Source organism: Tamandua tetradactyla, chromosome 4 (assembly GCF_023851605.1).
Source record: "Tamandua tetradactyla isolate mTamTet1 chromosome 4, mTamTet1.pri, whole genome shotgun sequence".
Lineage (NCBI taxonomy): Eukaryota > Metazoa > Chordata > Mammalia > Pilosa > Myrmecophagidae > Tamandua > Tamandua tetradactyla.
The window spans coordinates 80,140,488-80,163,727 of NC_135330.1; the positions used below are offsets into that span (position 1 = coordinate 80,140,488).

The 23,240-nt window shown below is 36.3% G+C and overlaps 1 protein-coding gene across 2 annotated transcripts in view; it reads left to right on the plus strand.

Moving 5' to 3' along the window:
- Positions 1–23,240, plus strand: part of RAB3GAP2 (RAB3 GTPase activating non-catalytic protein subunit 2) — a 159,543-nt gene that overhangs the window by 112,098 nt on the left and 24,205 nt on the right. For both annotated transcript variants that reach the window (XM_077157874.1, XM_077157873.1), the window contains exons 19-23: positions 412–539; positions 2,880–3,093; positions 3,698–3,795; positions 22,088–22,193; positions 22,797–22,957. In XM_077157874.1, the coding sequence (XP_077013989.1) occupies positions 412–539; positions 2,880–3,093; positions 3,698–3,795; positions 22,088–22,193; positions 22,797–22,957 (707 nt within the window). The remainder of the gene's footprint in view (positions 1–411; positions 540–2,879; positions 3,094–3,697; positions 3,796–22,087; positions 22,194–22,796; positions 22,958–23,240) is intronic.

The window sequence follows — 23,240 nt, forward strand, 5'->3', positions numbered from 1 at the left end:
AAATTGTATTATCTCTGACCACTATGATGATAAGAAAAACCAGGAAGTGTTACATTTGTATGTCCTCAGTGTGTGAGCATAATAGAGAGCATTTGAATTATGGGGTGAGAGAGGATATTTTCAAAGTTGTTTCCAGGTCATTTCTTTAAATATCAGAGTAAAATATTTCTGCTCTCTTTTCCTTTTTTTGCCGTCTACTCCTAAAGGACCTTATTTCATTTAAATGGTTAGCTATTTTGCCATTGTAGAAAAATTGCCTTTGCTTTCGTGATCTGTTAAAGCTTAAGCATCCCAATATTGATACAACATAGCATGAGAGAATTTTGTAATATTACAAGATTTAATAAAATACAGCCTTTTTATGAGTCTGTTAAATATATCTTTAATGTATTTTTTCTCACTGCCTTTTAGAGTTTGAGTCTGTTGATGAAGGATTGCTGCAGTTTTGTGCCAATAAACTGAAATTGCTCCATCTGTATGAGTCTGTCAGTAAATTAAATTGCCTTGATTTTCATTCAGACACACCATTCTCTGCTAATGTGAGTAATCCCAATTTTTGGTATTATGCAATCTCTTTGATTTTTAAAATATGCGGTAAAGCTAGAAGAAAAAACTAAGAATTGTTTTTAAAACTTGAAGATATCTAGCTCTCCACTGGCCCTCTATGCCTTGCATTAATGTTAATGCCTTAACATTATTTATACTAGGTAATGAAATTTTACTATTAATCCATTTTTACCATCCTAGAAGTATTTAGTTTTTCTCAGCTTACTTTTTAAGGTTACTTCTTATAACACAATTTCTTTTGGACAAGGTTTGGCAATTAAAATATATTTAGTCTGCTGAAGTGACAGAAATTTAATGTTTTTTTTTTTTTAAGGAAAAAAATTATTCTGCCAAACAGATACGTTTCTGTGTTGTTCTTAGCAAAATCATATAGCTTCTTCTGTTGCACACTACATAATGAAATAGAAATACGTTTTAAATATATTCTGTTCTACATCAAAGTGTTTATAATAATTATAGTAAATGCTGTATGTTTTTATTCTATAAACATGAAAAGGTGACTGTACCTTGTAATCTTTATTATAGCATTATATGCTCACTTCTGAGAAGTATATACAAAATTCTTACTTTCCATTTAGAGAAATAAAGTTTCTCTTAATAAGGAATAGAAATATTATCCCCTTTTCTCCTCAGTTTGTTGTGTGAGATTGGTCAGGTGGCCTGGCTTCAGGGACTCAAGTCCTCTACTTATTTAAAAGAGGGTTATTCTTAAAGTGAATTTAGTGGTTTGTCAAGTCACTGATAAAGCGTGAAAACAAAATTACCTATTATATATAAAAGTTGATTGAGATATAAAGTTTTATTGTAAATATACACACAGAATAAAAGCATTTAAATGATAAAATAGAAGATAATTTTTCTCTTTAGTGGAAATAACCTGTCCATTCTAGCATCTACTTTTTTATATTTGGGATTTTAGATAGATTTTAGATAGTGTTTAACACTAATCTATTCATAATGATAATCCTGATTGCCTTTATAAATAACAAAACCATTTTCTTAGGATCTTTTGTTTTTCTACTTACTTCAGCAATAGTGTGAAGTAATTACAAGCAACATGAAGGACCAAGCTGATTGGGTGATATCTACAGTATTGCCTAGACATTTAGTAGAGTCTTAAATGCCTAATTTTCTCATAAGATGCAAATTATCTCTCCTACACTCTCCAAAGAAAGTTAAATATACATCGTTAATTGTCCCTTTTAGAATTCTTTTCTTTTGACAACTTCACATATATTCTTTAAAGATAAAAGAGCTCCAAAATTAAAAAATTCAATTGGTAGTTTGTTCTTTTTTCTTTTTAAAGCATTTTCTAAGAATTGCAGTCATATTTTGCTGTGGACTTTTTTGATTCTTCCAAAAAAAATTGCAGTTGGCTTCTAGGCTGAATAGTCGACTAATTTTATATATCCAAAACAAATTCATATCTGAATTAATTCATTTTTGCTGTCTGTGAGACATAATACATATAAACTCGCATGGAATTCAGTATATCATTGAGCTGATGATATGTGAAATGCAGTTTATGACTTGTTTTTAGGAATAACAGCCTACAATGTATAAATAAATGAAACTAACCTTGTGTAAGAATGTGGCTTTAATTATGTAATGCCTGAGAACAGGAAGCTGAGCTTGCTGTAGTAAACTTACAATCTCTTAAGTATATATGCACACGTGTGTGTGTGTGTGTGTGTGTGCGTGCATGCTTGCCCCCAATTTGGAAAAATAATAGCATCTAGAGATGTTTCTCCACATATGGTGACTAAAAGGCTGGCAGCTTATATCTGACTTTTCAGTCACATAGAGAACATTTATGTAGAAAGATACAAAGAGGATTGTATCTCATGTTTGTGTTTTAGCTTTTATGCTTCATAATAAATAAACATTCAGTTTCAAGTAGAACATTACTTTCCTCAGAATCACAAGAGTTACAGTTGATACCCTTCAAAGTTTTTTTCTGGTTGCATAATAGTATATCTATTAAAATTCACACATTTCAGAAAAGCATAAAATACCATCAAGGAATTTTATTAAAATGGTGCTTTTAGTAGTATGTAATGTTTCAAGATTAGTTTGCTTTATTTAAATAACCTTTTTATGAAATGTGGTTCTCTGAGAGTGAACTTTTAATTTTAAGCACAATACATTATGGCTATCATACTAATAAAGAAGTCATCCTTTGGTTATCTTGAAGAAAAAGTTTACTGTCTTACCTAGCCTTGCACGTCACTTGAAATGATGGGGGTTGATGCATATGTTATATTCAAAAAAGAAACAAGATCTATTCAGATTTTTTTCCCCTTATTTTTAAGGACTTAGCTGTATTACTAAGGCTTGATGAAAAAGAACTGCTTAAGCTCCAGGCACTATTAGAAAAGTATAAGCAAGAGAATGCCAAGGCTGTTGTTCGATTTTCTGATGATAAAGATGGTGTGTTACCTGTAAAAACATTCCTGGAATATTTAGAATACGAGAAAGACGTGATCAACATAAAGAAGATAAGTGAAGAGGAGTATGTGGCTTTAGGTAGGTAGAATAAACTGCTATTTGAAGCCTCCTCTTCTAGGCCCTTGAAGGCTAGAAAAAAGCTTGGTAAAAGTATACAGCATCTGTGAGTGTTCCCTGAACAGTGTTATGCATGCTGCCATCAGATTAAAGTGTTTCATTCCAAAGTGAAAAAAAAATAGTACACAGCATCTCTAAGATTGTTTGTTTTGAAATTAAATTAACCAAAGAATTTAACGTGTACTTTTTGCCCAACGAAAGATACTCTGGCTATGCATGCACAACATTATACAAGTTGTTTTAAAAAATATATTGGGGCAGTGTGATGGTGGCTTGGTGGGAGAAATCTTGGTGGGAGAAATCTCGGCTGCTATGCCAGAGACCCGGGTTCGATTTCTGTGCCTGCCATTGCAAAAAAAAAAAATACACACAATCTGAAGTAATGGTGTTAGACATGTAATGGTTTGCCTTCTGCTTTAATAAATCAAGTAAATCAAACCATTAATGTCTCTTCCCTCATAAATGCAGTTTTGCTTCTCTGGGAATCTAGATTGTAATTCAGGAAGATTGTTAGTCCATATGATAAGTAGACATTGGCTAATGTATTATGCTTTTGTTTTACTAGGCTGTTTCTTTTTTTGGAAGTGTTTACATGGAGAAAGCTCCACTGAGGATATGTGTCACACTTTGGAGTCTGCTGGGCTTAGCCCCCAGATATTGTTGGTAAGGTTTTTCATTGCTGGATGCTGTTTTTCTTTGTGAATGTCATTCGTAAGTGTCAGTCTTTTTTTAGCATTGCCTTTTAGCGTATTATAGGACTTTGATGAACTGAAAGTCTTCTAAAAATGAGCAGAGAAATTTGTCATTACTGTAGTTGAGAACCCTCTTCACATGACTAGAGAAATTTATCATCACTGTACTTAATTGCGTAATGCCATTATTTTATTTTTCTTGTTCCCCATAAATTATAGCAAGCACATTCCATGGTTGTGCAATCTAAAATAAGATGTAGAATCTGACGTTTGCATTTATGATGGACTTTGATCATTAGTAAAAACTGACGTTGTAGAAATTTAAGAGCTCTTAGACAACAAAGTAAACTTTCTTAAAATGACATGCAATTGTTATAAAACATTTCCAAACTTTGAACATGTAAGTTACAGATCTCTATGCTATAACACATGTAAGACTAAAGAATCAACCAGTGGAAAAAATATAGTGCTAAATTTCTGTTTTGTTGTTTCTGGAAAGAACACCACCATCACTTCTCCCTCTTTCTCTTACTCATGCACACATACACATGCTGTTTCACACTCTTTCTCACATAGTATGTTTTAGCCAGGATTTCAACATCACTTCTAATTCACTATAGCACTGTATATGTCAGGAAGTTAGACAGTTAGAATAAACATAGATTATGCACGAATGTTCATAGTGGCTTTGTTCATAATAGCCAAAAACTGAAAACAACACAGATGTCCTTCAATAGGTAAATGGTTAAACTCACTGTGCTGCATCCTTACCATGGAATACTATTCAACAATCAAAAGGAATGGACTACTAATATACACAACCAACTTGGATGAACCTTGAGGAAAATATGCTGAATAAAAAAGCCAACTTCAAAAGGGTACAAACTGCATGATTCCATTTATTTTACATTCATGAAAAAGCACAGTTAGGGAGAGCAGATTAGTGGTTGCCAGGGGTTAGGGATGATTTGGGGGAAGCTGGTAGAGCAGGGGTAACATGAGGGAGTCTTGCAGATGGTATAGCTGAATGCCTTGGTTATGATGATGCTTACTTAAGGCTACCCGTGGGATAGAACTGTATAGAGGTACACGTACATACATGCAAATGAATGCACGTATTAACTCATGTATAACTGGTGAAATCTGAATGAGCTGTATGGATTTTACCAATATCGGTTAATTAGTTTTGATATTATACTGTAGCTATTGTTTTTAGTTTGCTTGGCTGCTGGAAGCAGGTACCATATGTTGAGTTGGCTTTTAGCAATGGAAACTTACTAGCTTACAGTTTTGAGGCTGAGAAAAATGTCCAGATGAGGACATCATCAAAGTAATCCTTCTTCCTGAAAGCATCCGGTGATCCTGGGCTCCTCTGCCACATGGCAAAGCACATGGCAGCACCTGCTGGTCTTCCATTTTCTTCTTGGTTTTGTTGCTTTCAGCTTCTTAATTCCATGACTTTCTCTCTCTCTTTCTCTCTCTCTCTCTCTCTCTCTCTCTCTCTCTCTCTCTCTCTCTCTCTCTCTCTCTCCATTACATTTATAAAGGACTCTACTAAGAGAATTAAGACCTACCTTAGGCCATGCCTTAAATGAAGTAACCCAATTGAAAGGCCCTACTTTGAGGATCGATTTACACTCGTAGTTTTAAGAACATGATTTTTGGTGGTACAAACAGTTTCAAACCACTGTACTCTGTAAGGTGTTAACATTGGGAAGAGCTAGGGGAAGCCTGCACGGGATTTCCTGTACATTTCATTGCAACCACTTGTGCCTCTATAACTGTTTCAAAATAAAAGGTAACAGAAAAGAGATAGGTAGACCTATCAAAGTTAAGCTTAAATAAGATGAGCACATAACACTTTTTATTTTATATTGCATTTAATCGCCATCAACAAAATTTTGTTGACAAATCTGTGGTTAAGGAAAAATTGAACCTCTGATTGTCGAACTTTATCTCGAACTGCATACAAAATTAACTCAAAATGGAACACAGACCTAAATGTAAAAGCTAAAGCTATAGCACTCACAGAATAAAAGCCACAGGTGAAAATCTCTGTGACTCTCTGTTAGGCAAAGATTTCTTAAGGCACAGAAAGTATGAACGATAAAAGAAAAATATGGATATGTCATATTTATCAAAATTTATAGCTTATGTTGTTTTAAAGACACTGTTAAGAAACTGAAAAGACAGATTTCACTTTCAAAATATATGTCTGATAAATGACTTGTGCTTACAATATATAAAGAATCTGTACAAATCAATTTGACAAACTACAGTTTAAAAATACATGGCGGGGGGGCGGGGCCAAGATGGCGGCTTAGTAAGGTACGCGCGTCTTGGTTCCTCCTCCAGAGCAACTACTAGGTGAACAGAAACAGTGCAGAACAGCTCCCGGGGCCACGGCAGGGAATGGACACACAGCGTACCCCCCGGACCAACTGAGAGAATTGGATCGGAAATCCCCAGGCCGCGGAGAATAGTGACTGGGGGGATCCCTTCCAAACACGTGAGACAAACGTGTGCCACGAGCGCCACCTACTGGGCAGGATAAGAAAAACTGAACCCAGAGATTTCACAGAAAAATCTTCCAACCTTTTGGGTCCAGCACCCAGGGAAATCTGACTAAATGCCCAGACGCCAGCAGAAGATAATGGACCACGCTCAGAAAATTGAAAACATGGCCCAGTCAAAGGAACAAACCAATAGTTCAAATGAGATACAGGAGCTGAGACAACTAATGCGGAATATACGAACAGAAATGGAAAACCTCTTCAAAAACGAAATCGATAAATTGAGGGAGGACATGAAGACGACATGGGCTGAACAAAAAGAAGAAATAGAAAAACTGAAAAAACAAATCACAGAACTTATGGAAGTGAAGGATAAAGTAGAAAAGATGGAAAAAACAATGGATACCTACAATGATAGATTTAAAGAGACAGAAGATAGAATTAGTGATTTGGAGGATGGAACATCTGCATTCCAAAAAGAAACAGAAACTATTGGGAAAAGAATGGAAAACTTTGAACAGGGTATCAGGGAACTCAAGGACAATATGAACTGTACAAATATATGTGTTGTGGGTGTCCCAGAAGGAGAAGAGAAGGGAAAAGGAGGAGAAAAACTAATGGAAAAAATTATCACTGAAAGTTTCCCAACTCTTATGAAAGACCTAAAATTACAGATCCAAGAAGTGCAGCGCACCCCAAAGAGATTAGACCCAAATAGGCATTCTCCAAGACAATTACTAGTTAGAATGTCAGAGGTCAAAGAGAAAGAGAGGATCTTGAAAGCAGCAAGAGAAAAGCAATCCATCACATACAAGGGAAACCCAATAAGACTATGTGTAGATTTCTCAGCAGAAACCATGGAAGCTAGAAGACAGTGGGATGATATATTTAAATTATTAAAAGAGAAAAACTGCCAACCAAGACTCCTATATCCAGCAAAATTGTCCTTCAAAAATGAGGGAGAAATTAAAACATTCTCAGACAAAAAGTCACTGAGAGAATTTGTGACCAAGAGACCAGCTCTGCAAGAAATACTAAAGGGAGCACTAGAGTCAGATACAAAAAGACAGAAGAGAGAGGTATGGAGAAGAGTGTAGAAAGAAGGAAAATCAGATATGATATATATAATACAAAAGGCAAAATGGTAGAGGAAAATATTATCCAAACAGTAATAACACTAAATGTTAATGGACTGAATTTCCCAATCAAAAGACATAGATTGGCAGAATGGATTAAAAAACAGGATCCCTCTATATGCTGTCTACAGGAAACACATCTTAGACCCAAAGATAAACATAAGTTGAAAGTGAAAGATTGGGAAAAGATATTTCATGCAAATAACAACCAGAAAATAGCAGGAGTGGCTATACTAATATCCAACAAATTAGACTTCAAATGTAAAACAGTTAAAAGAGACAAAGAAGAACACTATATACTAATAAAAGGAACAATTAAACAAGAAGACATAACAATCATAAAATATTTATGCACCGAACCAGAATGCCCCAAAATACGTGAGGAATACACTGCAAACACTGAAAAGGGAAATAGACTCATATACCATAATAGTTGGAGACTTCAATTCACCACTCTCATCAATGGACAGAACATCTAGACAGAGGATCAATAAAGAAATAGAGAATCTGGATATTACTATAAATGAGCTAGACTTAACAGACATTTATAGGACATTACATCCCACAACAGCAGGATACACCTTTTTCTCAAGTGCTCATGGATCATTCTCAAAGATAGACCATATGCTGGGTCACAAAGCAAGTCTTAACAAATTTAAAAAGATTGAAATCATACACAACACTTTCTTGGATCATAAAGGAATGAAGTTGGAAATCAATAATAGGCGGAGTGCCAGAAAATTCACAAATACGTGGAGGCTCAACAACACACTCTTAAACAACGAGTGGGTCAAAGAAGAAATTGCAAGAGAAATTAGCAAATACCTCGAGGCGAATGAAAATGAAAACACAACATATCAAAACTTATGGGACGCAGCAAAGGCAGTGTTAAGAGGGAAATTTATTGCCCTAAATGCCTATATCAGAAAAGAAGAAAAGGCAAAAATGCAGTAATTAACTGTCCACTTGGAAGAACTGGAGAAAGAACAGCAAACTAATCCCAAAGCAAGCAAAAGGAAAGAAATCAGAAAGATTAGAGCAGAAATAAATGAAATTGAAAGCATGAAAGCAATAGAGAAAATCAATAAGACCAGAAGTTGGTTCTATGAGAAGATCAATAAGATTGATGGGCCCTTAGCAAGATTGACAAAAAGAAGAAGAGAGAGGATGCAAATAAATAAGATCAGAAATGGAAGAGGAGACATAACTACTGACCTCACAGAAATAAAGGAGGTAATAACAGGATACTATGAACAACTTTACGCTAATAAATACAACAATTTAGATGAAATGGACGGGTTCCTGGAAAGAAATGAACAACCAACTTTGACTCAAGAAGAAATAGATGACCTCAACAAACCAATCACAAGTAAAGAAATTGAATTAGTCATTCAAAAACTTCCTAAAAAGAAAAGTCCAGGACCAGACGGCTTCACATGTGAATTCTATCAAACATTCCAGAAAGAATTAGTACCAATTCTCCTCAAACTCTTCAAAAAAATTGAAGTGGAGGGAAAACTAGCTAATTCTTTCTACGAAGCCAACATCACCCTCATACCAAAACCAGGCAAAAATATTACAAAAAAAGAAAACTACAGACCAATCTCTCTAATGAATATAGATGCAAAAATCCTCAATAAAATTCTAGCAAATCGTATCCAACAACACATTAAAAGAATTATACATCATGACCAAGTAGGATTCATCCCAGGTATGCAAGGATGGTTCAACATAAGAAAATCAATTAATGTAATACACAATATCAACAATCAAAGCAGAAAAATCACATGATCATCTCAATTGATGCAGAGAAGGCATTTGACAAGATTCAACATCCTTTCCTGTTGAAAACACTTCAAAAGATAGGAAAACAAGGGAACTTCCTTAAAATGATAGATGGAATATATGAAAAACCCACAGCTAATATCATCCTCAATGGGGAAAAATTGAAAACTTTCCCCCTAAGATCAGGAACAAGACAAGGATGTCCACTATCACCACTATTATTCAACATTGTGTTGGAGGTTCTAGCCAGAGCAATTAGACAAGAAAAAGAAATACAAGGCATCAAAATTGGAAAGGAAGAAGTAAAACTATCACTGTTTGCAGACGATATGATACTATACGTCAAAAACCCGGAAAAATCCACAACAAAGCTACTAGAGCTAATAAATGAGTACAGCAAAGTAGCAGGTTACAAGATCAACATTCAAAAATCTGTAGCATTCAAAAATCTGTAGCATTTCTATACACTAGCAATGAACAAGCTGAGGGGGAAATCAAGAAACGAATCCCATTTACAATTGCAACTAAAAGAATGAAATACCTAGGAATAAATTTAACTAAAGAGACAAAAAACATATATAAAGAAAACTACAAAAAACTGTTAAAAGAAATCACAGAAGAGCTAAATAGATGGAAGGGCATACCGTGTTCATGGATTGGAAGACAAAATATAGTTAAGATGTCAATCCTACCTAAATTGATTTACAGATTCAATGCAATACCAATCAAAATCCCAACAACTTATTTTTTAGAAATAGAAAAACCAATAAGCAAATTTATCTGGAAGGGCAGGGTGCCCCGAATTGCTAAAAACATCTTGAGGAAAAAAAACGAAGCTGGAGGTCTCGCGCTGCCTGACTTTAAGGCATATTATGAAGCCACAGTGGTCAAAACAGCATGGTATTGTCATAAAGATAGATATATCGACCAATGGAATCGAATAGAGTGCTCAGATATAGACCCTCTCATCTATGGACATATGATCTCTGATAAGGCAGTCAAGCCAACTCACCTGGGACAGAACAGTCTCTTCAATAAATGGTGCCTAGAGAACTGTATATCCATATGCAAAAGAATGAAAGAAGACCCATGTCTCACACCCTATACAAAAGTTAACTCAAAATGGATCAAAGATCTAAACATTAGGTCTAAGACCATAAAACAGTTAGAGGAAAATGTAGGGAGATATCTTATGAAACTTACAACTGGAAGTGGTTTTATGGACCTTAAACCTAAAGCAAGAGCACTGAAGAAGGAAATAAATAAATGGGAGCTCCTCAAAATTAAACACTTTTGTGCATCAAAGAACTTCATCAAGAAAGTAGAAAGACAGCCTACACAATGGGAGACAATATTTGGAAATGACATATCAGATAAAGGTCTAGTATCCAGAATTTATAAAGAGATTGTTCAACTCAACAACAAAAAGACAGCCAACCCAATTACAAAATGGGAAAAAGACTTGAACAGACACCTATCAGAAGAGGAAATACAAATGGCCAAAAGGCACATGAAGAGATGCTCAATGTCCCTGGCCATTAGAGAAATGCAAATCAAAACCACAATGAGATATCATCTCACACCCACCAGAATGGCCATTATCAACAAAACAGAAAATGACAAGTGCTGGAGAGGATGCGGAGAAAGAGGCACACTTATCCACTGTTGGTGGGAATGTCAAATGGTGCAACCACTGTGGAAGGCAGTTTGGCGGTTCCTCACAAAGCTGAATATAGAATTGCCATACAACCCAGCAATACCATTGCTGGGAATCTACTCAAAGGACTTAAGGGCAAAGACACAAATGGGCATTTGCACACCAATGTTTATAGCAGCGTTATTTACAATTGCAAAGAGATGAAAACAGCCAAAATGTCCATCAACAGATGAGTGGCTAAACAAACTGTGGTATATACATACGATGGAATATTATGCAGCTTTAAGACAGGACAAACTTATGAAGTATGTAATAGCATGGATGGGCCTAGAGAACATTATGCTGAGTGAGTCTAGCCAAAAACTAAAAGACAAATACTGTATGGTCCCACTGATGTGAACCGACATTCGAGAATAAACTTGGAATATGTCACTGGTAACAGAGTCCAGCAGGAGTTAGAAACAGGGTAAGATAATGGGTAATTGGAGCTGAAGGGATACAGACTGTGCAACAGGACTAGATACAAAAACTCAAAAATGGACAGCACAATAATACCTAATTGTGAAGTAATCATGTTAAAACACTGAATGAAGCTGCATCTGAGCTATAGGTTTTTTTTTTTTACTATTATTATTACTTTTATTTTTTTCTCTATATTAACATTCTATATCTTTTTCGGTTGTGTTGCTAGTTCTTCTAAACCGATGCAAATGTACTAAGAAACGATGATCATGCATCTATGTGATGATGTTAAGAATTACTGATTGTATATGTAGAGTGGTATGATTTCTAATTTTGGGTTAATTTCTTTTTTTCCGTTAATTAATAATAAAAAAAAAATGCATGGCAGGACAACTGTGGCTCAAGTGGCAGAATTCTTGCCCGCTATTCCAGAGACCTAGGTTCATTTCCCAGAGCGTGCCCATGTCAAAATAAATAAATAAAAATATACATAAAAATGGCAGATATTCATATGGAAAGATGTTCAGTATCAGTAGCCATTAGAAAAATGCACAGCAAGGCCACAATGACTTCTGCACCTCAAGAATGACTAAAATTAAAAAGACTGTCCCTACCAAGTGTTGATGAGGCTATGGGGCACTCAAAGCTCTAATCTCTCATCAAGGGGAAATGCAGATTAATATAGTCACTTTGGAAATTTCTTATAAAGTTGGAAAAAAAAAAACTTACAGTGAAATCTAGTAATCTCACCCCTAGGTATTTATCTAAGAGGAATGAAAATATATGTTCATACTAAGGCTTGGAATAAAATGTTCATAGACACTTTATTCATAATAACCCAAACTGGAAACAACTTAAATATCCACCAACTGATAAATGTGTAAATAAATTATGGTATATCTATACAATAGATTGAGCTACTGATGCACAAATACCTTAAGTGAATTTCCAGAAGCATTATACCACCTGAAAGAATCCAAAAAGGAAAGACTATTGTATTATTTCAGTTACATGAAATAGTATAACAAGCAAAAATATAATGACAGAAAGCAGATCAGTGTTTGCTAAGGAATGAGAATAGGAGTTGGAGATTGAGTTCAAAAAGTCACAAGGGTACTTTCTGGATAATGGCAAATGTACTTTATCATATTTATGGTATGAGTTACCACTCTTAAAATTAGTGAATTTTATTGGATATATATGATCCTACAATAAAACTGCTTTAAAAAATATTTTTTGCACTTGCCCATACATATTATATGTGCACATGCATGTTAAGTGTGTGGTGTACACAAGAAATTTCCCTGCCTAAACTCCTAAGGCAGAAGTCTATAACTTTATTCTTACTGTGCTAAAAAATGTATAAAGTAGGTTATAATTTTTTAAATTTAATTTTTAATAGATTAGTGGTAAGTTTCCAGAAAAATCATGCAGCAAGTACAGAGCTCCCATATATCCCCTTCCACAGTTTTTGCTTTTAACGTTTTGCAGTAGTATAGCCTTTTATTATAATTGATATAGCAATTATTGTTATACTTATTAACTGCAGTCCATAGTGTATGTAAAGGTTCATTCTTTGTGTTGTACAGTTCTATGGATTGGTTTTTCTTTTTTTTAATTTTTATTCTGATGACATACAATCTAGAATTAATCACATAGCCACTTTCAAGTATGGGCATACCTCAGAGATATTGCAGGTTCAGTTCCAAACCACTTCAAAAAGCACATGTTGCAATAAAGTTAGTCACACGAATTTTTTTGTTTCCGAGTACATATAAAAGTTATGTTTATATTATACTGTAGTTAATAGCATTATGTCTAAAAGCACAATATAATACCTTAACTTAAAAATACTTTATTACTAAAAAATGCTAGCCATATCTGAGCTTTCAGAGAGTTGTAGTCTTTATTGGTGGAGGCTCTTGCCTCAGTGTTGATGGCTTGTGATTATCAGGATAGTTGTTGCTGGAAGTTGGGGCAGCTGTGGCAGTTTCTTAAAATAAGACAACAGTGAGATTTGCCACATTGAATCCTGATGGAAGATTTCTCTGTAACCTGCAGTGTTGTTTGACAGCATTTTATCCATAGTAGGACTTTTGTAAATGGACTCAGTCCGCTCAGAGCCTGTTGCTTTATTAACTAAATTGATGTAATATTCTAAATCCTTTGTTGTCATTCCAACAACGTTCACAGCATCTTCACCAGTAATAGATTCCATCCAAGAAACCAGTTTCTTTGTTCAACCGTAAGGAGCAATTCCTTCTCCATTCAAATTTTATCATGAGATTGCAGCAATTGAGTTACATCTTTAGCTCCACTTCTAATTTTAGCTTTCTAGCTTAATCCTCCACAATTCCAATTACATACTCCTCTGAATTCTTGAACCCCTCAAAGTCATCCATGAGGGTTGAAATCAGTATCTTCTGAACTCTGGTTAATATTGATATTTTGATGTCTTCCTAAGAATCATGAATGTCCTCAATGGCATCTAAAATAGTAAATCCTTTCCAGAAGGTTTTCAATTTACTTTGCGCAGCTCCATCAGAAGAATCACTATCCATAGCTGCTATAGCTTTACTAAATGTATTTCTTCAATAATAAGACTTGAAATTTGATCCTCCTTGATCCATGGACAACAGAAAGGATGTTGCATTCGTAGTCATGAAAACAGCATTAATCTCACTGTACATCTCCATCAGTGCTCTTGGGTGACCAGTACATTGTCAAATGAACAGTCATTTCAAAAGACATCTTTTTTTTTTTTCTGAGCAGTAGGTCTCAATATGGGCTTAAAATATACAGCAAACCATGTTGTAAACAGATATTTCTCATCCAGGCTTTCTTGTTCCATTTATACAGTACAGAGTAGATTTAGCATAATTCTTCAGAGCCCTAGCGTTTTCAGAATGGTAAATGAGCAATTTTCGCTTCAATTTAAGGTTACCATCTACATTATCACCTAATAGGAGAGTTAGCCTGTCGTTTGAAGTTTAAATCCAGGTGTTGACTTCTCCTTTCTAGCTATGCATATCTTAGATGGTATCTTTCAATGTTTCATCTACATTGAAAATCCATTGTATAGTGTGGCCACCATCTTCAGTGTGTTAGCTAGATCTTCTGGAGAACTTGCTGCTTTACCTTGCAGTTTTATGTTACGGAGGTACCTTCTTTCCTTAAACCTCATGAACCAACTTCTGCTAGCTTCAATCTTTACTGCAGCCTTTTCACCTCTCTTTTCCTTCATAGGATTGAAGAGTTAGGGCCTTCCTGTGGATTAGGCTTTGACTTAAGGGAATATCTTGTCTCATTTGACCTTCTATCCAGGTCACTAAAACTTACTTTATATCAGCAATAAGGCCATTTTACTCTATTATCATTCATGTGTTTGCTGGAGAAGTGCTTTTTTATTTCCTTTGTGAACTTTTCCTTTGCATTCACAACGTGGCTAACTGTTTGACACAAGAGACCTAGCTTTTGGTCTGTTGGCTTTTGACAGCCTTCTTCACTAAACTTAATCTTTTTCTAGTTTTGGATTTAAAGTGAGAGACGTGCAAATGTTTCCTTTCACTCAGACCCTTAGAGGCCATTCTGTAGTTGTGAATTGTTCTAATTTCAATATTGTTGTGCCTCAGGAAATAGAAGGTGGAAAGAAGGAAAGGGATAGAGTCGGGAACAGCTGGTTGGTGGATGAGTCAGAACACGCACAATGTCTATTAATTTTGCCCTCATAAATGGGTGCGTTTTGTCGTGCCCCAAAACAATTATAGTAGTAACGTCAAACATCACTGATCACAGGACAGCATAATAAATATAATAATAATGAAAATGTTTGAAATCTTGACACAGAGATATGAAGTGAGTACATCTTTTGGAAAAATGATGCTGATATATTTGCTCACCACATGGTTGCCACAAACCTTCAATTTGTAAAAAACATAGTATCTATGAAGCACAATAAAGTGGAGTACTTTAAATGAGGTATGCCTGTATACAATTCATTGGGATGAAATATTTTCACAATATTTTGTTACTGTCATCACCAACACTTTCCATCACCCCAAATAGAAACTCCATACCACTTAAGCATTAACTCCTCACTCTTCATGTGCTTTTGAGCCATCTCTATTTGCTCTTCTGAGAAATGTCTACTCATATCTTTAGCTCATTTTATAATTGGGTTGTTTGTTCTTTTGTTGTGAGTTGTATGATTTCTGTATGTATACAGGATATCAAACCTTTTTCCAGTATGTGATTTCCAAATATTTTCTCCCGTTGACTTGGCTGCCTCTTCATGTTCTTGACAAAGTGTTTTCAAGCACAAAAGCAATTGATTTTAGTAGTTCCCATTTATTTATTTTTTCTTTCATTGCTTGTGCTTTGGGTGTAAAGTAGCTTTATAGTAAGTTTAAAATCAGGGAGTGTTAAACCCTCCACTTCATTGTTCTTTTTTGGGATGCTTTTAATTATTCAGGGCTTCTTTCCCTTCCAGGTGCATTTGTTAACTAGTTTTTCCAAGTCTTCAAAGTAGTTTTTTTCATATATGTATACCGTTTATCATATTGAGGATGTTTCCTTCAATTCCTATATTTGAAATGTTTTTATCGGAAAGTATGCTGAATTTTGTCAAATGCTTTTTCACCATCAGTTGAGATGATCATGTGATTTTTCCCTTTCAGTTTGTTAATGTGCTGTGTTACATTGATTGATTTTCTTGTGTTGAATCACCCTTGCATTTCTGGTATAAACCCCACTTGGTTGTGGTGTGTAATTTTTTTACTGTGTCATTGGATTCGATTTGCTAGTGCTTTGTTGAGAATGTTTGCGTCTGTATTCATTAGGGAGATTGCCCCTATGGTTTTCCTTTCTTAGAGCAACTTTACCCAGTTTTGCTATTAGGGTGATGTTAGCTTCATAAAATGAGTTAGGTAATGTTCCCCTCTTTCCTTAGTTTTTTTTTTTGGAAGAGTTTAAGCAGGATTGGTGTTAGTTTTTTTTTTTTGAATGTTTGATAAATTCCAATGTGAAGCCATCTGGCCCTGGGTTTTCCTTTGCAGGAAGATTTTTTGATGACTAATTGAATCTCTTTACTTACTGGTTTGTTGAGATTTTCTGTTTAGTGAGTCAGTATAGCTTGTTCCTGGGTCTAGGAATTTGTCTATTTTCTTTAAGTTGTTTACTTTGTTGGTGTATAGTTGTTCATAATATTCTCTTATGATTGTTTTTATTTCTTCAGGGTCCATGGTAGCAATCCCCTTTTCATTTCTGATTTTATTTGCATCTTCTTTTTTTTTTTTTTTCTAAGTCAGCCTATCCAGGGATTCATTAATTTTATTGATTTTTCTCAAAGAACCAGTTTTTGATTTTATTGATCCTCTTGTTTTTTTGTTCTGCAGTTTGTTCAATTCTGCTTTATACTTTGCTATTTCTCTTCTTATCTTTGCTTTGGATTTAGTTTGCTGTTCTTTCTCTAGTTCCTCCAAGTGAGCAGTTAAGTCCTCAATTTTTGCTCTTTTTTAATATAGGTGTTTAGGACAATAAATTTCCTTCTCAGCACTGCCTTTTCTGTTCTAATATTTGTATTCTCATTTTCATTCATCTTGAGATATTAACCAGTTTCTCTAGCATTTTCTTCTTTGACCCACTGGTTGTTTAAGAGTGTGTTATTTTAATCACCATGTATTTGTGAAAGTTCTGGTTCTTTGTTGGTTATTGATTTCCAGCTTCATTGCATTATGATCAAAGAAAGTGCTTTGAATAACTTCATTCATTTTAAATTTATGCAGACCTGTTTTGTGCCCCAGCATATGATCTATCCTGGAGAATGTTCAGTGAGCACTAGAGAAGAATGTATATCCCAGTATTTTGGGTTCAAATGATCTATATATGTCTGTTAGGTCTAATTCATTGATCACATTAAATTCTCTTTCCTTGTTGATCCTCTGGTTGTTCTATCTATAGAGGAGAGTTGTGTATTGAATTCTCCCACTGTTACTGTTATAACATCTGTTGCTTCCTTCAGTTTTTCCAATGTTTGTTTTATGTCCTTTGGAGCTCCTTGATTGGAAGCATAAATGTTTATGATTGCTATTTCTTCATGGCGAATTTTCCCTTTAATTAATATGTAGTGTCCTTCTTTCTCTCTTATGATGTCTTTGAATTTAAAACTCTGTTTTGTCTGATATTAGTATAGCTAGTCCTGCTTTCTTTTGGTTATAACTTGCATGAAACATCTTTTTCTACCTTTTCACTTTTAGTTTATTTGTATCCTTGGGTCTGAGATGAGTCTCTTGTAATCAGCATTTAGATGGATCATGTAAGGCCTGGCCCGGTAGCCTCTGGCTGGAAGGTCCCCACCCGAACTAAAACCGTGAACATCCAGGCATACAGCTGTTCAACCTCAGCCAATCAGGACCTGCCCTGACAAACAAAGGACCCCACTGCACACGGCCCGTAGCTATGCCCCCGGCCCTAAAGCGCACGAAACTCCTAACCTACCACAGGAGGCCCCGTAGGCATCGTCAGCACCCCCACTAGCTAGCCTACACCTAACCCCGCTGGCTCCTAGGGGGGCACGATTTCCCTGGCCCACACTCTGAGCACCCGGACCCGGGAACCTCGCCCTGGGACAATAAACTTTTTAAACTCGAACTCAGTTTCTCTGATTTCTCAGTCGGCTACCGTCTAAAACCTGACAGATCATATTTCTTGACCCATTCTTCCAATCTGCATCTAATTTTTTTAATCATTTATTTATTTATTTATTTTTACATGGGCAGGCACTGGAAATTGAACCTGGGTCTCGACCATGGCAGGCGAGAACTCTGCCACTGAGCCACTGTTGCCTGTGCATGCCAATCTGTATGTTTTAATTGGTGAGTTTAGTCCTTTAACAGTCAAAATTATTACTGTAAAAGCAGTTATTGAATCTACCATCTTATCCTTTGGATTTTATTTGTCAGATATATATATTCTTTTCTCTCTTTCTCTTTTTATCCTTTAAGTTACCCTGGAGGTTGTGATGGTTAGGTTCAGGTGTCAGCCTGGCCAGGTGGTAATGCCTTGTTGTCTGGTCAGGCAAGCACTGGCCTAATTGTTACCACAAGGATATTTTGTGGCTGGTTGATAAACAGGAAGGCTGGTTTATTAAATCATCAGTCTGTTGATTGCAGCTGTGGCTGATTACATCCATGATCAACTAAGAACGTGCCTCCTGCAAACAAGCTAATCCAGGATTTTTAAGGGAGAGAGACTTCACTGCCTCTTCAGTCAGCTAGCGACTCCCGTGGTTTGTCGAGACCCTTGATTGGAGCTGCCAGCTTCACAGCCTGTCCTATGGTTTTTGGATTCTTGCATTCCCTTGGTTGCATTAGTTACCTTTTAAATCTTTTTTCAGCCGACAGAACTCCCTTTAGTATTTCTTGTAGGACCAGTCTCCTGTTGACACATTTTCTCTCCCTTTGTCTGTCTGAAAATTTTAATCTCTCCCTCGATTTTTTTTTTTTTTTTTAGTTATTTTTTAATCTCCCCCTCAATTTTGAGGGACAGTTGGGCTGGAAACAGAATTCTTAGCTGGAAGTCTTTCTCTTTCAGGATCTTAAATACATCATGCCACTAGCCTTCTCACCTCCATGGTGCCTATTGAATAGTCTAAACTCAGTCAAATGTGTTTTCCTTTGTATATGGTGAGTCACTTTTCTCTTGCTGTTTTTGGGATTTTCTGCTTTTCTTCAGCATTTAGCAGACTGATTAGTATGTGTTTTGGATTTATTCTGTTTGGGATTCGTTGGACTTTCTTTGCTTTGCGTATTTATGTTTTTCATAAGGGTTGGAAACGTTTCCCCCATTATCTCCATAACAACTCTTCCTATCCCTTTACTCTTTTCTTTTCCTTCTGGGATACCAATGATTCTTATGTTTGTGTGCTCTGTGTTTTCCATCATTTCTCTGAGATCCAATTTAAATTTTCCATCTTTTCTGCCTTTTATTCTTTTGTGTGTTCAAATTCAATTCTCTTGTCCTCTAGTTCACTTATTCTTTCTTCTGCCTCGTCAGATCTGCTGTTGTGTGTCTCTAGTATGTTTTTGTTTTTGTCTACAGTATCTTCCATCTATGTGATATCTGCTATTTTTCTACTTACTCTTTCACATTCTTCATGCTCTTCTAGTGTATTTAAAAAATTTTTTTTCACTTTTTGGGTTATCCCAAAAGCACAGGTGATTTAAATCAATTAATTTAAATCACCATGACCAGATTAAAGGAGAAAATCATATGATTATTGGTAAGTTTTTCTGACTGGGAGAGAAAAGAAGAGACCAAAACTCAATCAAAGGAGCTTTACGCAGGGCTGTGCACATCCAGACTGAAGCCTAGAATGGTGACAGCCTCTAGTGTGGTTTTGATATCCTTTATGTCATTAGCCAAGCCATTAAACTTATTTAGTAGAGTTATAGGAACATCTTTGATTAGTTGTTCTGAAGTCTGTATCTCCTTTGGTGTTTAAATTTGGTCATTAGGCTAAGTTGTATTTGTGCATCTTCGTATGCTGTGTGATTTTCTGTTGTCTTCCAATTAAATTATCTTGATAAAGTTACTTTGGAAGTTGGTTTCCCTCAGTTTTCTAAGGTTTTGTATTTGCAGGATGGGTGTGGGGCAGGGTGCAGTACACAGGGCAGCGTGGGGCAGGATGGTGTGGGGCCGGGCACTGTGCAGGTGCCTGGGGATATTGAGTGTGGGGCATGGGGTCAAGGGTGGAGGTGCAGGGACAGGGTGCGGCATGGGCAGGCCTTGCAAACGGGCAGGGTGCGGCACAGGGACATGGAGGCAGGGCACAGTGGGAGGCTGATCGCGGGAGCTGCTCAGTGCAGGGGCTGTGTGCATAGGGGTGTGTGCATGCGTGCAGAGGGAGAGGTACAGGTCTGGGGGGTGGCCAACACACTTGGGCATGTGGCTGGTTAAGAGGACGGCTTAGCTTCCTCTTCCACACCTCCCTGTCTTTGCACTACTGAGGGTTCTGGGCCTTTGTGTGTAAAGGTGCGCGGTAGGCTCAGTGCACTAGTTGGATGGTCTGTGAGCAGAGAAAGTCCATTTACTGGCTTCCAGGTTCCCCAAAGTAGCTCAAGGTTGCAGAGCTGAGGGGGCTGACATCCCAAGCTAGCTGTGGTGTCAGGTGCTTTTCCTGGGCATGTTCTCTCGTTCTTGGTGGTGGAGTCCTTATGGATGTTGCTTATTGGTCCTCTGTGTATCTTCTTTGGTGAATTGTTTATTCTATAAATTTTCAGCAGATGTTGGCCGTGTGCCTCCACATGTGACAGGAGTGTCCCAAATGCCAGCAGCCTTTCTTCAAGCAAGGTAGCTCCTATTGATGCCTTAATTTGAACATTTTCACAGTCTCAGAATTATAACTTGTAAGCTAAGAAATTCTAAGTGCTAAAAGCTAGTTCATTTCTGGCATATTGCATTTTGGCAGCTTTAGCAGACTGAAACATCATGTTAAGAAGTCTTACTGTTTTTATTAGCAAAGATGCTGGATTTTGTCATGTGTGTTTTCTGTGTCAATCGAGGTGATCATGTGTTTTTTCTTTTGTTTTATTAATATGGTGTATGACCATGCTAATTTTCTTATATTTAACCACCATTCATTCTTGGGATAACTCCCACTTGATGGATACAGTTTACTGGCATTTTGTTGAGAATTTTTACATTTATATTCCTAGAGGATATTGGTCTGTAATTTTCTTTTCTTGTGATACTTTTTATCAGACTTTGGTTTAGGGTAATGCTGACTTCAAGAATGAGTTAGGAAATATTTCCTCCTCTTCAGTTTTTTGGAAGAGTCTGAGCAGGATTGGTGTTAATTATTCTTAAATATTTAGTAAAATTCCACAGAGCCATCTGGTCCTAGAATTTTCTTTGTTGGAATGTTTTTTTATTACTAATTTAATTCCTTTATTTCTTGTTGGTCTGTTGAGAACTTCTGTTCTTTTTTTATTATTTATTTATTTTTTAGAGAAGTTGTGGGTTTACAGAACAGTCATGTCTAAAATACACATTTCCCATATACCACTCCACCATCAGCACCCTGTATCAGTGTGGAACAGATGTTACAATTTGTGACAGCAAACTTTTATAATTGTGCTATTAATTACCCTTTGATGAGGTTACAGTTAAGGTGTAGCCCAGCTGAGTCAAGATTGAGTGTTTTTGTTTAAACTATTTTTTTTGTGACTTCAAAAAATGGCATTTTGTAGTTTTACATACATGTTCCTCACTGCCAACCCTACAGTAAATTTTTATGGCCAAGGATAAGGGATGTTCCATAGCCCCAGATTAGACCTGCTTTTCCCCAGTCACAGTTTACAACCTGTGGCACCCTCGGATGTAGAGCAAATGCATATTGGTGTGGTTGATTCCTTTCTAGCAATGTGTACCTGAATTCGAAGGCAATGCTTAACCCAAAGAAGGGAGGGAAATGGCAGAATTTAGATATTTGACCCCTGGTAAGGAATCTCCTCAGAGACCAGGTCCCTGTTCTGCTTCTCACATCACTTGATATAATGTTGCCATCACTTGTTTCCCAAATGTTGCCATCACTTGTTTCCCAACCCAGAAGGCTGAATCTCTCATACATACACATGCTCTCTACAAAGGTGCAAGATTTTGTTTATGTTAAAGCATTGTTTTAGACTGAAAAAGACTTAAATTTTATTTCAGTCTCTGCTCCTGAGTGTTTGGCTTTCTAAGGAAAAAGATATTTTGGATAAACCACAGTCCGTCTGCTGTCTTCACGCAGTGCTGTCCCTGCTGAGCAAGATGAAAGGTGAAATGCTGATTTTGTCTGTATTGACATTCAGAGTTCTCAGGAATTTATGGTACTGCTCTTGGAAACGAAGTTTAGTGCTTAAAATACCTCAAAAACATGGAGGGAGGACAATTTCTTTTGACAAAAGGAGATTACAGTATGCAAAGCATTTCACCATGGAGATTGTTTTAAGTATTAATAGAAAGCTCTCAGTGCATGTGAGGTATGTATTAATTTATGAAAAGTAAATATGTGAACAAAGTATTTTCTTACTCAGGCAAATTGAATGGTCTTTGGTGGAGAGAATACATTTCTTATTATTTTTGTCATGATTAGCAAAAGTGTATTATATTAAGATATTCAGTAGTAGTTTTCAGTAATGATACTCCAAATAGAGATTTAAAATTGATTCATCAACAAGATGACTCACAGGATTTATAAATAAATGGAGTGTAAGTGTCCTGAATAAAATAGATTGTCTCTGTATTTTCTGATTCATTCAGATGTATAGAAATACATCAGTGGGAAATTTGACTTTGAAGCATTTATGTTTAACATGATAGATTGGATGGAAAAAATTGCCGAGCATTGACCAGCTTGTTTTTTTCCCCATTCCCATAGTGGCCATGGAGGAGACCTGGGACGCCCAGTCTGTGTCCCCGTGGTGGCAGCAAATGCGCATGGCTTGTGTGCAGGCCGAGAACAATGGGGCTGCCCTGTTATCTGCGCATGTTGGGCATTCTGTGGCTACACAGATATCAAACAACATGACGGAGAAAAAAGTAAGCTGGCATGGGTGCAGCGGTGAGTTGTAGCCAGCTAGTTTGCAAAGGGGCCGATTTCCCTTTTTTTGGTACTGTGGCACATTTAGAATCTGAAGTGTGTGCCCAACAGGTTCTTAATTGTTTTTGAAAGAGTGCAGGGTGCACCCCTCAATTAGTTTATTCAGATGATATGAATACTTGAATTTATTGATTGCCACATGGAATGAGGGTAAAAGTATCAAAATTGGGGTGATTTGTAGTGAGTTCCTTTAAAATGAGCCTCCTGACTGCAATTTCGTGT